The sequence below is a fragment of the Hesperophylax consimilis genome, chromosome 30 (genome assembly GCF_061612785.1).
Source record: "Hesperophylax consimilis isolate HC1 chromosome 30, BYU_Hcon_1.0, whole genome shotgun sequence".
Classification (NCBI taxonomy): domain Eukaryota; kingdom Metazoa; phylum Arthropoda; class Insecta; order Trichoptera; family Limnephilidae; genus Hesperophylax; species Hesperophylax consimilis.
This window is the reverse complement of record NC_142865.1, coordinates 10,477,543-10,492,658: the sequence shown is the minus strand read 5'-3', so window position 1 is coordinate 10,492,658 and position 15,116 is coordinate 10,477,543. Positions and strand designations below refer to the sequence as shown.

At 31.7% G+C, this 15,116-nt stretch overlaps 1 protein-coding gene across 2 annotated transcripts in view; it reads right to left on the bottom strand.

Moving 5' to 3' along the window:
- The window catches only part of igl (IQ calmodulin-binding domain containing protein igloo), a 557,622-nt gene that overhangs the window by 338,442 nt on the left and 204,064 nt on the right, over nt 1-15,116 (bottom strand). For both annotated transcript variants that reach the window (XM_089649614.1, XM_089649615.1), the window contains exon 3: nt 4,726-5,040. In XM_089649614.1, coding sequence (XP_089505740.1) covers nt 4,726-5,040 — 315 coding nt within the window. The remainder of the gene's footprint in view (nt 1-4,725; nt 5,041-15,116) is intronic.

Genomic DNA, 15,116 nt, shown 5'->3' with positions numbered 1-15,116 from the left:
GGACCAACGTCACTAAAGAAATTATTTATATGATCATTGTTTTTTAGTTTGGTCACTTAAATCGATAGAACTATAATTAATACTTAGTCTGTGTAGCCTCTAAATTGGCGAATTCTCGAAATAATTATTAACAGACTGTGGAACATTATATAGAGCAGTCTGCTTGTATTACGCGTGGGTACACGATAAATAATAAGATTCTTTAAATCCATGGCGTCCAGTCTGCCATTCGCTATTTTGAAAAGACAAACTGTTAAAAATGTACGAACCATTAGCAAAGTTCACCACCAGTTACTTTACAGGCTCCTGCCTAGCACCTAGCGGTCAGAGGTAAAACTAGGGCTAACAGATGAAACAGATGTTTTGCCTTATCAATTGGCTTTCTTTGACAGTGTTTGTTTACAATTAGCTTGTCAATGTGTTTTACTTGGTTAGGTTATAATAGGCCTCGCCGACTGGATTCCTTCTTCTTCTCTCCTATAAAATAGTAATAAGCAGTCATTATGGTCTACAGACCATTAGTAAAAGTGTTTTGTCCGGGAATAAGTTAACTCTTTGTAACATTAAATAAAGTGAAATGCAGTTTTATGCAGTAAAAACAAAAAAAAACCATGCGTCTGTTATTGAAGACTTCATCAAGCCCAAACAAATCTTAACACAAACTAAAACGGTCATTATGCGCCTTGATGATAAGTCGGTCAATTTTAATAGCTCCGAAACTCAGAAACTTACTATAAAGATTATCCTTAAACTACTGATCACCAGCAGTTCGGATGAAGTCTTAAGAACACCTGTGTTATGGACATTAGGCAACTTTATGCCAAAAACATACTAGCATACCTCTTCAAACACAAAACTGCTTTTGACAATGTCCAAACTGCTCGCGATACTAGAACCAAAGGACATAATCTCTTACTAATCCCTTTCGCTAAAACAACTTTTGGCCAGAGAAATTTTAGATATTTTGCAACAAGGATATACAATGCTCTTCCACTAGCTATTTGACTGAACACAATTTTTTTGAAATATAAAACAGACACCAAGTCTTAGATCATCAGCCAAGACAGATATAAGATCAAACATTTTATAAAAAAAACCCTTTATAAGTATATACTCCAACTAGATACTGATTGACATCTGTCATTTAATGTAATGAAATATTGTTATATATGTTATCTTAAGTAATACTGCTTATATTAACTTTTTTTTTCATTCCTTTATTTTTCCCAATTTTTTACATTAACTACATACAATATTATATAAATCAATACGAATAATGGGAGCCCATTAAGGCGCAGCCTGTGCGTGGGTAATATATTTAAGTTATTATATTATTGTACCTAGAAATAAACATATTGTGGGCATATAAAACAAAAACAAGATTACATTTTGTCTAAGCGGTTTGTATAAAAAATGTTTAAAATAGTGTATAGTGAAGTTATAAGTGTTTAGTGTAATATATGGTGAATATTTATTGGTAAAAGATTGAAAGTACGAGGTCCAATGAAACTGCAGTGTGTTTGCATTTGTTTTGTGTTCGTTTGGGGAGTATAATATACATTTTTTTTTCATCATTTATAAACTTTCAAAAATACATTTTTTTTTTAAATATTAAGTCCCGTTAAACTGATTGATATCAGTTTGTCAACGGGTTCTTTTAACAATTACTTTTTAAATACATATACAATTTTAACAAGTACCTACATAAAATATACAAATAATTACATTAGTACAAAAAATGCTTTTACATAACCATTTTTTAACATAAATTTCCTTCTGTGAGTCAATTCACAGCTTTTTAATGAGTTTGGTAACATGTTGCAAATTATTGGAACGAGGTATTCTAGAGTTCTTTGACCGTATTTATTCAGGTATCTGGGAACTACAAGTCCATCGTTTGCAATTAGTCTTGTATTATGAACATGTGTCACTATTTTATTATGTTCAGATTGAGATTTATGCTGACTCGCAATTTTAAACCACAATAGCACGAACAGATAATAAATTTACATAATTGTATAGTAATGACTTTGGTACGTCATTTCTTTGTTCGTATTTAGTTTTGTTTAATTATAATTTTAACAAAGAAAATTGTACATTTTGGACTGAAAGAAGATTTGTTTTTGTTGAATGTCCCCATGAAGTTATTCCATATCTTATTAGGGATTCCGCCAATGACAGGTATACCATTCTAAGGGTATTTGGTGGAACAAAAAACTTCAATCTATTTATTTCTAATGTTGATTCTGTTTTCATTTATTTCGAATTTATTTTTGTTTTTAAAGATGTATTTCATATTTTGCAAAATAAATAGTTTACGGATACAGAATAGTTTAGATTCTTTGTATAACTCATCTGTTGAAAATGTTCTTTTCCGATTATACATAACTTTGATGATATAATTTTGAGTTATTTGTAAAGGTTTTATATGTGCATGAAGCACACCACCCGATCCTATTATTCCGTATATGAGTAAAGATTACACCAAAGAAAAATAAATAATTTTCAGTTTTTCAACATTGAGCACTTCTTTTAGTCTGTAAAATGTGTATGTAAGATATCTTAATTTACAGACGGTATCATTAATTTGTGACTTCCAATTTAATTTTGTATCAATAATAATACCTAAATATTTGATCTTTTCAATTTTATTTACTTCAATTTATTATTTCATTAACTATTTTATCTTAACTTTTCCGTATACATTTATAATATTGTTATCCTTGTACAATAACCTACACTTTCTATTATGTCTTCGCGGTTTAAAATGTATACAACTTTATAATTTATGTTTTAGTTATAGTTATGCATGTATCAAATTATACAAATACTCATTTTTGTATCCAATACGTCTGTCTCGAGACAGATATCGAAAAACACCTGTAAAACAACTTTATATTGGTAATAAAAAAATAAAAATAAAAAAGTCCATTAAAAAGGTGTAATTAAGATCTTTGACTGGCATTCTTAATTCATAATCAATAAATTTTAGAAATTTATGCTGCACTTTCTCGATTTTTAAATTGGTGAACTGTACACATTACCTTTTAACCAATTTAATTTATATATTAAGTGTAATTTAACTGTTTATCGTAATTATAATTATTTACGGAGGTTTGAGTATTGCACACGTCAGGTTTTTCTATTTAAAACTTAGTACATATCGTAAATAAACCACTCACGTACATACAAAACACCCGCATTCCAAAACTCAAATAAAATTAATCGTTTGGCTAAAATTGTGCTCACTTGGCGGAAAAAGAGAAATTTATTGGGCAATAATAAAAAAAGATTGTTTCTTTTCAGAATGCTCCAACTTGTTGTTGAACTTCAACCAAGTTCGAATGTAGGAACAGACATAATGACTAGCACGCGTTAAAAATCACGGGATAGTCTGAAGTCTTGAAAAATCAGTTACAATTTTAAAAATGACAGACCGGTCAGTAGCTGGGTTGGCATCGCGTTTGGATTCCACCCAGGCATATTGTGTTCAATTCCTCGGCTGAATTCAAGTCCTTCATCAAAACACAACCAACATTTTCCGCTTTCAGTGGCGGTTGTAGGAGATTTTCAAATATTGTCAGGTTATTCGTAACCCGGGAATGTTTGTCTTTCTTTAAAAATAATAAATTGTTCAAAATATTTATGTTCGAAATATTATACTATAGGTACGTACTTTACCAAATTCTTCACACAATCAGTTCCAAGATAGAAAATGACACTTCAGTTCTAATTTTGAAATGATACTTAAATTCAAATAAAATTTGAGTTCTTTAAAGCAGAGTTACATAGGACACAGCGAAAACAAAAATTAGAATTTTTGATGATTTATTGATGAATAGCGCAAATTATGAGGAAGATTTAATGTTTATTTTTCTGTTTATGAAAACTTTACTTTACGAAATGGTTCCAACTGAGTACAACGTCATTGTGACATAAAAAAGGCCAATGTCTTGTGAGACGCCTATCTAGCTTAACCCGGCGTGACGTCAACGCCGCCGAATTCACGAATAAAAACGAACATATCGTTTTGGCGGCATATCAATTATTTCACATTTGTAACGGGACGAAACTGAGCGACACCGAATACGTTCTCGCTCACAACTATTACGGTATCCCTATCTACGAACGCAAGTCTTCACAGATCTCCTAGTGGTTACGCAAATTATTAACCAACTAATCAAAGGCCAGATCCACGCTACCTACCAATTGATGTACCACGGACAGCCTACATAAGCGCACGCACGGCCTTGAACGAGCATATCCCGAGCCGGTCGAGGGCTCAAGACCTGATCATGGTAGCAAAATGTGTCGTCCCAAACCTGAAAACTGATGTGCGAGATGTGTCGACCCTTTCAATAGGTTAAAGCGCAGCTAGAAGTTTTTGAATATAGTATGAGATAACGCGCCATTTTGCCTTTCCCGTGAGTATAGTTATGACTTTTATTGTTATTTCTTGCCTTTCCTACAATTTAGATGGATACGTTGGGTAGATTGGGAGAGTTGCATGGTTTTTTATTGATATTTGCCATCTACCAAGTCTTTGCGAATACATCCATATATTGTTATCAAAATTCTGGTTTAAGGGATATATTCTGGTCTGGTTATAAATATATACTGCGCGAACACCCCTTAAGCCAGAATTTTGATAGTTATGATGAAATTTTATTCATTTATATACATATTAACACCTGGGACTACAGCTAGTAAATAATTAAAACTTACCCTTATCATCAGCACTGAATTCTGCTTCCATCTCAGCCTTGTTAGATTCAATTTCGACCTTCTGTGCACTCATCTCTGCAACTTTCACTTCACTTACAACTGCTTCCTTTTTCACTTCTTTCACTTCCTTTACCTCCGGCGCTACTTCCGGCACGAGGGTCAGTTCCTTCCTGGCCTTGTGACCGCGAAAACAAGCCTGGATCTTTGTAACGGATTTAAGGTCGTTCTCGTCGAAGATTTGATCTTCGATGGGAACTTCTGCCGGTTGTTGTGGTTTCGCTGCGGGAATTTCTTCTGAAATGTCTTGCAGTTTTGCTGTAAAGAAGAAAAGATTTTGGTTAGTGAGTTGATTGTGTTCCAACACCAATATAAAATGAAAAAAAAATTCCGAGAAAAAATACATGCCGCCGACGGGAATTGAACCCGCTGCCTTCTGATTGCTGGGCAGGTGCCCTACCAGTTGCACTACATCAGCTTATTAAAAACTAACCAAATTATCCATATGTATTTTTCATTCCACAATTATTGCTTACTAACTGACGTGTACCCGGTGTTGCTATGAGTTATTCTTAGGAGATAGACATACTCGTATACCAACGTGGACTTTTCTGTAGGTTCTTTTAAGATATAATTTCTGAGATTCCTCTACCTGAGGGAGTATGGCTACTAGCCGTGGCTCTATCCTACTGACTTTCTCTTGGGGATGCTCGGTATGAACCATCTACGGGTCAGAAGAGGTGTACATATTGTATCACACTTCTTCAAACTGATTCGTGGATGGTTTGAAAATCCGACTATCATGGAGAGTATTAGTCTCTATGTTCCTGATGGTTATCTCCGTCACCGACAGCATAGACTGTTTTATCCACATATAGCATTAGAGAATTTCTATAATACTCTTAGAGAGTATATTCTAAAAAGTGAAAGTAAAATAGTTGTCACTAACAGAAAATATAAAAAAATTAAACCTTGGATTACAGTTGGATTAATTATATCAATTAAACAAAGAGATAAATTATATAGAGAAATGATAAAATATCAAATGGATTGCCAAAATAATAATCTCAGAACAATGCCTTATCTGAAAACAAAATATCTAATGTACCGAAACTTACTAAATAGACTGATACGAAACTGCAAAAAGAAATACTATTGTGAACAAATTGAAAATGCTAAAAATAATACTAAAAAAACTTGGAATATTATAAATGAAATTGCCAACAAAAAAATTATGTCTTCAAATATTGTAAATGAGGTTAAAATAAATAATGAAATAATAACTAACAAATCAACCATTGCAGAATGTTTTAATAACTTCTTTACAAATATAGTAGACGAGGTTCTTCAATCTTCCGGCATTAATGTTAATCATGATTATATGGAGACATCTCCTCAATTAGACTCTAATAACGATTCAATTAACTCAATAGAATATTTTTCTCCTATTACATTTAATGAAATTGAAAAATATATTGATAACCTAAAACCATCTAACTCTAAGGGAAATGATGGCCTATCTTGTGATACATTGAAAAAAATAAAACAACATGTATTAACGCCATTACAACATATCTTTAATATATGCCTCAAAGATGGTCATTTTCCAGAACAGTTTAAAATCTCCACTATAATACCTATTTATAAATCTGGGGATACGCATAAATTAGACAATTACAGACCAATATCCCTTGTTTCAAACCTATCAAAAATATTCGAAAAATGCATCAAATTTAGAGTCATTGAACACTTAGAAAAATATAAAATTCTATCGAAAAACCAATACGGCTTTCGTAAAGATCTAAGCACTGAGGATGCCATATATGAATTGACAAAAAATATTTATACATCTATCGATAAAAAAAAGAAATGTCTTGCCATATTCCTAGATTTAAGAAAAGCTTTCGACACCGTTAATCATAATTTACTCATTAAAAAAATAACTCAACTGGGCTTCAAAAAACACACACTAAAATTACTATCAAACTATCTTAAAGACAGAACACAAAAAACAAAAATTGGGAATAATTATAGTTCAGAAACACAGATAAAAAACGGAGTTCCGCAGGGAACTGTTCTTGGCCCGATTTTATTCTTAATTTATATTAATGATTTATGTAATTTTGTAATCCCTGGTAAAATTGTTTCTTACGCCGATGACACGGCAATAATAGTGGATGGTAATAATTGGACAGAAACTTTTTCGAATGCAACAGTATGTATTTCACTTGTTTCAAAATGGTTAAAATACAACAAACTTGTCTTAAACTACAGCAAAACATTTTACTTACCTTTTTATAAAAACATCAAAAACAAACCAAAAGACAACCTTAAAATTAGAATCCATAATACAACTTGCAATCAAGAAATGTGCTTCCTGTGCAACGAACTTGCTAATGTCAAAAATATAAAATATTTAGGAGTATCAATAGATATTAATCTTAATTGGAAATCTCATATTAATCAAACCACTTCTAAACTAAGATATCTAACCTACATATTTTATAGACTCAAGGAAATTTTAAACGCTGAAAAATTGAAAATGATCTACTTCTCCCTGGTGCAATCTGCAATCACTTATGGCATAATTGGATGGGGTGGTGCACCTGATACATTTATTAAGCCTCTACAAATAATTCAAAAGCACATAATTAAAGTCATATATAACAAAAATAAAACATTTTCGACCGACCTATTATACAAGGAATCTAAATTATTTAACATTCGTAAATTATTTATATTACAAACTATGAAATATCTATTTAAAAACAAAAACAATTTCAAAATAAATGAAAACAGAATGAGCAAAAGAACAAATAATATATTTTACACCCCCCAAACCAATACTAAATTAATGCAGACGCATAGCAGTTTCATTGGTCCTCGTACATTTAACCTTCTACCACTACAAACTCAAATGATAAATAAAAAGATAGAATATATTAAAGAGGTAAAATTATGGCTGATTGACGCAGATATTGAAACGCTTTTACTATAAATTTATTTATCCTTTCTACAACTCACTTGCTGAAACTTTATAAACTATTGTACATAATGTTTTCTCTTTACTTTTTATAATAACTATAAACAACAAAAAAACTTTTTCTACTAATGTATATTATACTTTAGGTACTTGAAATATAGTAATCGTTTTATATTACCCACACTCAGGCAGTCAGTGCCTTAGTGGGTTTTCATTTCTTTTGTAAACTATTTGGTATTATATATTATGTTATTTTATACTATCTATTAATATATATAATATGTGTAAAGAAATGAAAATAAATAAAGTAAAAAAAAAAAAAAAAAAAAAAAATCTCCAGGCCTGCAGGACTAACTTGCCAATGGTCATGCCGGTGGGGAGAGCAATCTTGCTGCTGAACAGAATCAATTCGGATATCGACATATTTAGCTGAAGGTGAAGATGCCTTTAAAAGGCAAGCTCTATTGATGCTGGTATAGTTTATACACCGCTTACTTATTATGTAATACCATTTTACAAATGTACTTAAAAACGAAATAAAATGTAATTTTGTAATGTTTTTAAAGGAATAAACTAATTGAATTGAACTGAAATACAATTCTGTTCTATATTATTTTGATATATCTCATAAGATTTAGCCAGCGTTAGCAATGCAAGTGCGTGAAAATATTTTATTTACGACTTGATTACAGAACATCGAGTTTCCTCTACTTTCTTTAAATAAAATAAGCATGGATCATATATGTAATCCCTCCGGAAAAGATTTTCTAAATTATAGTGAAAACCCTATCAAAATCCGTGCGCAGTTTACAAGAACTAAGCGCACAAGCAGACGGAAGTGGATAGCGACTTCATTGTTTACTATTTAGAGATAAGATGTTTTCACTAGAAAACAACAACTTTATTTTTGTAGGAAATAATGCTAAATCTCCTTCTAGATGGCGTCGAGACATGTAATATCTTCATTCATAGGTGAAAATATTTTGACTTGATTAAAATGTCAAATATGTTATCCTTTGTACTATGCATAAAAAACTTTGTATCTTAAACATAAGTTTATCATTAAAAATAATTTATTCATTTCTAATCTCTTACAAGTAGCGGTTATACAAACAATGTTAAAAATCAGTATCTATATGGGTCCGTAGTAGTGTTTTGTGAACACCTCTCTAGGAGAACCTGTGCTGAATGTCTGGCGCTTGCGATCGATAAAGCCCTATGTCAATACAATATTGACTAAATTTGTGATCTATGGTCAGTTAGCAACATTCCCTAGCACGGTCAATGATTGATAAGATTTTCCTACAAAGAAAGTTCGCCAAATTTCCTTGTCTGTCAGTTAAATAGCTGGTTTATTAATGAACGGAAGAAGATTAACGAAGCTCCTAGGATAGAGAGACATCATTTATGCGATCAATGAAATCCGTTAGAATTTGGAGGGACCAAATTTAGACACTTCTTTCGTATATCTCGTGTTATGGCTAAAGATCTCATCGACAAATTAACTCAGCTGTGAATAAAGACCTAATTTACTAATTAACTCCCTTTTTAATGCTAAAAAGTAAATACGATCGACCAATGCATATTAAGGTTAGTATTTCAATTAGACATTCAAATATGTGATGTTTGATGATTTGGAATGTCAAATTATCAATAACTTTACAATATCGGATCGATAGGCAGAACTACCGACGAATTTGTACTGATGTAGTTAGCAATGGTCGAACTGTTGATAAGCCAACCGATGTAGTGATACAAGTCGATATTCGCTGGCAATTCTAGCAAAAGTAAAAAATACTATAAATTGACAATGTCGAATTTATATAATCACTTTAATATACATTGGTAGTACGCATGTACTTTTTGACAGGAAAAATTAAGTTGCTTGGTTCATGAGGTCTTTAGTTATGGCCAACAACTTTTAGAACGGAATCAATTGATCGCGTTTCGATCATCCATGGATCGTGTTAGTGTATACAATTCTTTCAACTTAATAGCTTAGTTAATTCACCTCCATTCATTAATAAGCCAGTTATATTGCATAACGAACTAGCCACTAGCCTAGCTTAGCAAATTATCTGGAGCCAGTGAGACTATGGTATCCCCAATTGGGGCATGATGTGAGGCTGAAGGTATTATGGAAGAGGAGGAGATGGTGAAAGGTAGGCCATTTCAAGAACGTTTCAATTCTGAATGGTGGTCTTACATCGGGCGATACAGAGTATAGTATCTTCCACTTCAATCTATCAAAATAAAAGCCCAAGTGTTTTTTTGAAGCCAGAATTTAATCGATTCAGAAATAATTGAACCACTCGAGTGAGAATTTCACCCTACACTCAACAAATTAATAAAATATGAAATTCGCACATTAAAATGTAATTTTAATTAATGCCGACAAATGACATCTATGCTGTGTAATTTACAAACGAAATTCCATACAAGTACCTACTTCACTCACTGAACGGAAAACTGTTAGAAGTGAATCCAAACCGATTTAAAAAAAATTAAGACGTTAATTATTTCAACAAATACCTTTGGAATTGGTTACCATCCTTGGTCGAGGCTTAATTCTTTACGTGCGCAAGTAAATTTAAATTGATTAATTAATTTGTGTTATTTCTCAGTTCATCAATTTATAATAATTATATAGTATATTTGCGGTACATTCGAGAGAAGTAAATACTTTTTTTATCGCCCTATTAAAGGACCACCATTCCGAATCTAAAAGTTGCTTGAAATTGCTTTAACCGTGTTCGGTGACCAGAACTGAATAACTGGCACTCTGAGCTCAGTGGTCCAGAGCATCTGACCGGACCTCAGAAGGTTCGGGTTCAATTCCCGTCGGCGGCATTTATTTTTACTCGGGAGATATTTTCAATTTGTATGGATATTTCAGACGAGTAATTAACGCTTTTGATAATTTGTTAATTTTTTAAATTTAAACTTACACGTAAAAAATATCTTGAAATGTTTACAATAGTTAGGATATGAATTCTCCAGTCAATGTTTTATATTGTCTTGTTAATTACCATCTGTATCTGAGTTCTCTTCTAAATTTAATCTTATGTTGAAGTTTATAGACGTATTTATTGTACAACAGAACATTCATTCCAGTTACAGTAAAATTTTACATTATATCAGCATTTAGCTAAGTGACTCTTTGATAATTGTTTTAGATCATTTAGAGAACAGTCACTTACATCCAAATTCTTTGCTAGTTCGTTCAACAGCACCACTCCCCTCGTCATGCTATGCTTTGCCAGGACGTCGGTTTTGCCTTTTGGTACTCTGAATAAGTCATGGTATCGACTTCAGCTGTAGCGGTCTGGTACATATAAATCATAGCATCCCAAGAGGAATGAGCTATTGTTAAAATAGTTTCAAATTTTGAAAGACATAATAGCTAGACTTGCTTTCCGCCTAGTTTCCAGACTCACAGAATTAGTTTCCTCAAATAAGTCGATATGGTGCTTGAACCTAGGATAGGTTCCATGCGTCCGCATATAGACATACCTGAGGAATTTCTTCTGGATTTGCTCGATCATATCAATGTACTTTTGGTGGTACGGTGCACAAACATCGCTCGCATACTCCAGCTTGCTTCTCACTATGTATAGTATATCTCTTCAATACCTCTGTGTTAAAATGAGCCTACTTTGGACGCACAAAACGCAGTTCTATTGTTTTATCTGTTCAGTGACTAAACTTGACTCTGCCATTTTTCACTCGGACCCTCTCCGGTAACATAAATGCCAAAGTATCTACTCCATCACATATTTAAAGAGCCCCCCATTCTCCCCCCTCCCCACCGTGCACTCTGTTTAAATATTTAGCAGAGAAGGGTAAGGCGTAAATGAAAATCCGGTGTTAATAATAAATAACTTATCTGAAACATACAAAGCAGCAGAAGTTATAATGATTTTAGATTTTCACGGCCACACAAATGAGAATTATTCCTAGGAAAAATAGATATACGAATGTCGAAAGAGTTAAATAACTTGTCAGTTAAAGAAACTATTTACTTCAAAAACTTATTTTTGGTTTACAAAGTAATTTTAAATAAAAAAAAAAACAAACTAGTAAACACGCTTTTTTTATACCTAATGCCGACCAGGTTTTGATACAACCGAAGCTTCTTCAGGGCATTATAATACTGACAGTAAAAATCTACAAATAACATGTGTTATTCATATAAGTAGATTATTACTAAAAACCCGCTGACAAACTGCTATCTAGATATAATATAAATATGTATATATATTTTTTAATTTTATTTAGAATAGTTATCTTTAACCAGGGTGATACTGAGTGTATCTCTCAACCTTACACTTTATCATCTCTTTTTTCTTCCCTATTTCTTTCAAACACAAAACATACTCTAATTGGAGGATGCTTTAGTATTACTGATGACTCATGGCGGTTGGCACTTTTGTGCAGATACACGGAGAAAAATATTGTATTGCTTATATTTTAAAAATCTCTTCAAATTATTGGTAATCCAGTTTAAATCGGGATTGCAGGCCCTTAATGAATAAATTAATAACTTTGTTTTTATTAAATGTAAATGCACATAGGATAAAAAATATTATAAGCAATAATTATTAGTTTACTAAAAGTTTATCAGAAAACGGTCTGAAATTCCATTTTTAACCGGATTACCAATAATTTTAAGAGATTCTTAATAAATTACCAATACTTATTTTTCTCCACGTAAAATACGAAAAGTCGCCAGTAACTAGATCACAATATAAATAGTAAAAAGGCAAAGGAAAACATTGAATTTAAGAGAATTTAATCTTTTAGGATTCTGGCATATTGACCGTTAAAATATGCTGTCAGAAAGTCTGAAAACTTGGGTAAATATCCGCTTTTCAATACAATCCAAAAAAATAGCAAATTTATGAACGTTTCCGAAACCTTATAACTGTTTTTGAAAGTAATTGAAAAATATTTTCAAATAATATTATTAGATAACAATTTTCATTACAGTTAAAAATTGCAACGTTTAAAAATCTATAAAAAAAATAAAATTAAAAAAGAATTATAATATTAAATTTTTGAATCAAAAAAGGTTTAAAAATGGCTCACCTTACGTTTTTTCATCTAAACACTGAACTAAAATTACTGATAACGAAAAAAAAAGTTCTTTTGAAAAATATATTATGACTTTTACTGCCACTTCACTTTTTCGTTTTTCATATGAATATAATTAATAATTTGCATAAATTTTTCCCTTGACCTTTGGTTTCATAGGGGTGTATATTTTGTTTATTAATTAACGCCCCTTTTCGGGGCTTTTACATAAGAATATTAAGAAATATACATTATTTATTGTACATAACTGAATTGCTCATTAACAACATTTTATATTTGTTTAAAGATAAATTGAAGATGTCCACTGTCTTGGTATAATTTTTTCCCTCCATTAGTATTCTGGGCAAAGAGTCAAAGAGGAATACATATGGTAGTTAGTCCCAGAATTTCTGCACTGAAATAAATCCTGTCTTCTAGTATTACGTTGTGGAATCCGTAAACTTATCAATTCTAGCAATACCTGACTATCAACTAAATCATTTAGAATTTTATATAGAAATACCAAGTCAGTGAAAATTCTTCTGTCTGACAATTCGAGCATAGTTCAACATAATTGCTGGAATACCCATTTTAAAGTTTATACAACGTAAAAATTTGTTTTGTATTCTTTCAACAGCTTGTAGGTACATGTATATTATAATGTGGGTTCCAGACAGGAAAATTGTACTCAAGTTGACTTCTTACTTAGGAAGAATATAACAATTTAATACACTCTATAATTATTCTTTATTTAAATGTAAAACCTGGTGTTTTGTTTCTTTCTAACACCGTTTAGTTCATATTTCTATCTATGAAGGTAAGAGAGACACGACGATTTCTATGAAAAGCGAACAATTTGAATCTACAGATAAAAGCTGTTCGTTCAAAAAACCGAACAAATTATCCCGAGAAGTTAATGTCAAAGAATAAATTCAAACATTTAAATTTAAAAAAAAAGATAATTTGGCCAGTACATTCGGTTGAATGATTACGTTCATTCGTCATAGTTAAGTTAGGGAAAGTTTCACAAATTGTGGCATTTTGCGTTTGCCTTCGGAGGAAATGAGCGCTCTGCCATCATATGGAAGGGATGATGCTTTCGGAAAATATCGCATTACCACGTAGGCTTTTTTCACACCGTGATTATTTAGGGGTTTGTCGTTTTTTTTTGGGTATTAGCAATGTATATACAAGCAAATATGATTGAATAGTGTGACAATTTTATGTTGAAAAGACGGGATACGCAACGTGATTGATAATACATTTTTAACGCGTATTTACCGCTAATAATTTTTGAGTACACGGTAATTTATAAGGATCTAATCAAATTGTTTGTTTTCCTGTTATAAATGAATGAATTGAATGAGTACCTAACAAAGTATAAGTATCAACTCTGTCATCATGGAGAGCATTCATTTCTATGTTCCCGATGGTTATTGGTTATCTACGTCACCGACAACATAGACTATTCTATCTCTCGGCCTGCAGAACTAACTTGCCAATGGTCATGCCTGTGGGGAGAGCAATCTTGATGTTGAACAGAATCAATTCGAACATCGAAATTTTTATCATCAATGAAGCTTCCTTTAAAAGGCAAACTCTATTATTACTGGAATAGTTGATTTACACACTGTTTATATTAATGTAGGAATTGTTATTAACAAATGTATTTTTAAAAACGCATTAAAATTATCAATTTTATAATGTTTTTAAAATGAATAAACTTAATTGAATTGAATTGAAAAGCAAATGTTTTATGAGGACGTCGTAACTCGTGTTCATACAAATACTGATATTGATACTGACATACTTATTTTGTAGCATTCCTTCATGATATCTACTAGGAAAAGAGCACGTGTTCTCGATATATTCTGAATGACTAATCTTTTATAAGGAAGTTAGCATGCTATTAGTTTTTAAAGCAAGATCATTTTTATCCAAGTAACGTTTGTTTGTGTGAGGTGGTTCTCGGTCAGACGGCTATATAAAAGATAAAAATACCAATAAATTAACAATGTCTAAATCAAATATTAACTTAAATGTAAGTTTTCAGTCCGCATGTACTTTTTGATACAAAAAAATGAGTTAATTAGTCAATGAGGTATTTAGTCATAAATAACTAACAACTATTGTTTTTCCTGGCTGGAATCAATTGATCGTCTTAGATTAATTAATTAAGTCTATTGATTGTGTATACAGTTTCTTCAAATTCTAAAAGCTTCGTTAGTTCACTTCAGTTCACTAATAAGCCAGTTGTTTTGAATAACGAACGACATTACCCAAAAAGTTGTGCATATTGACACCTTGAAGGCCTTGCTAAAAGCAGTGGCTTTTGTCT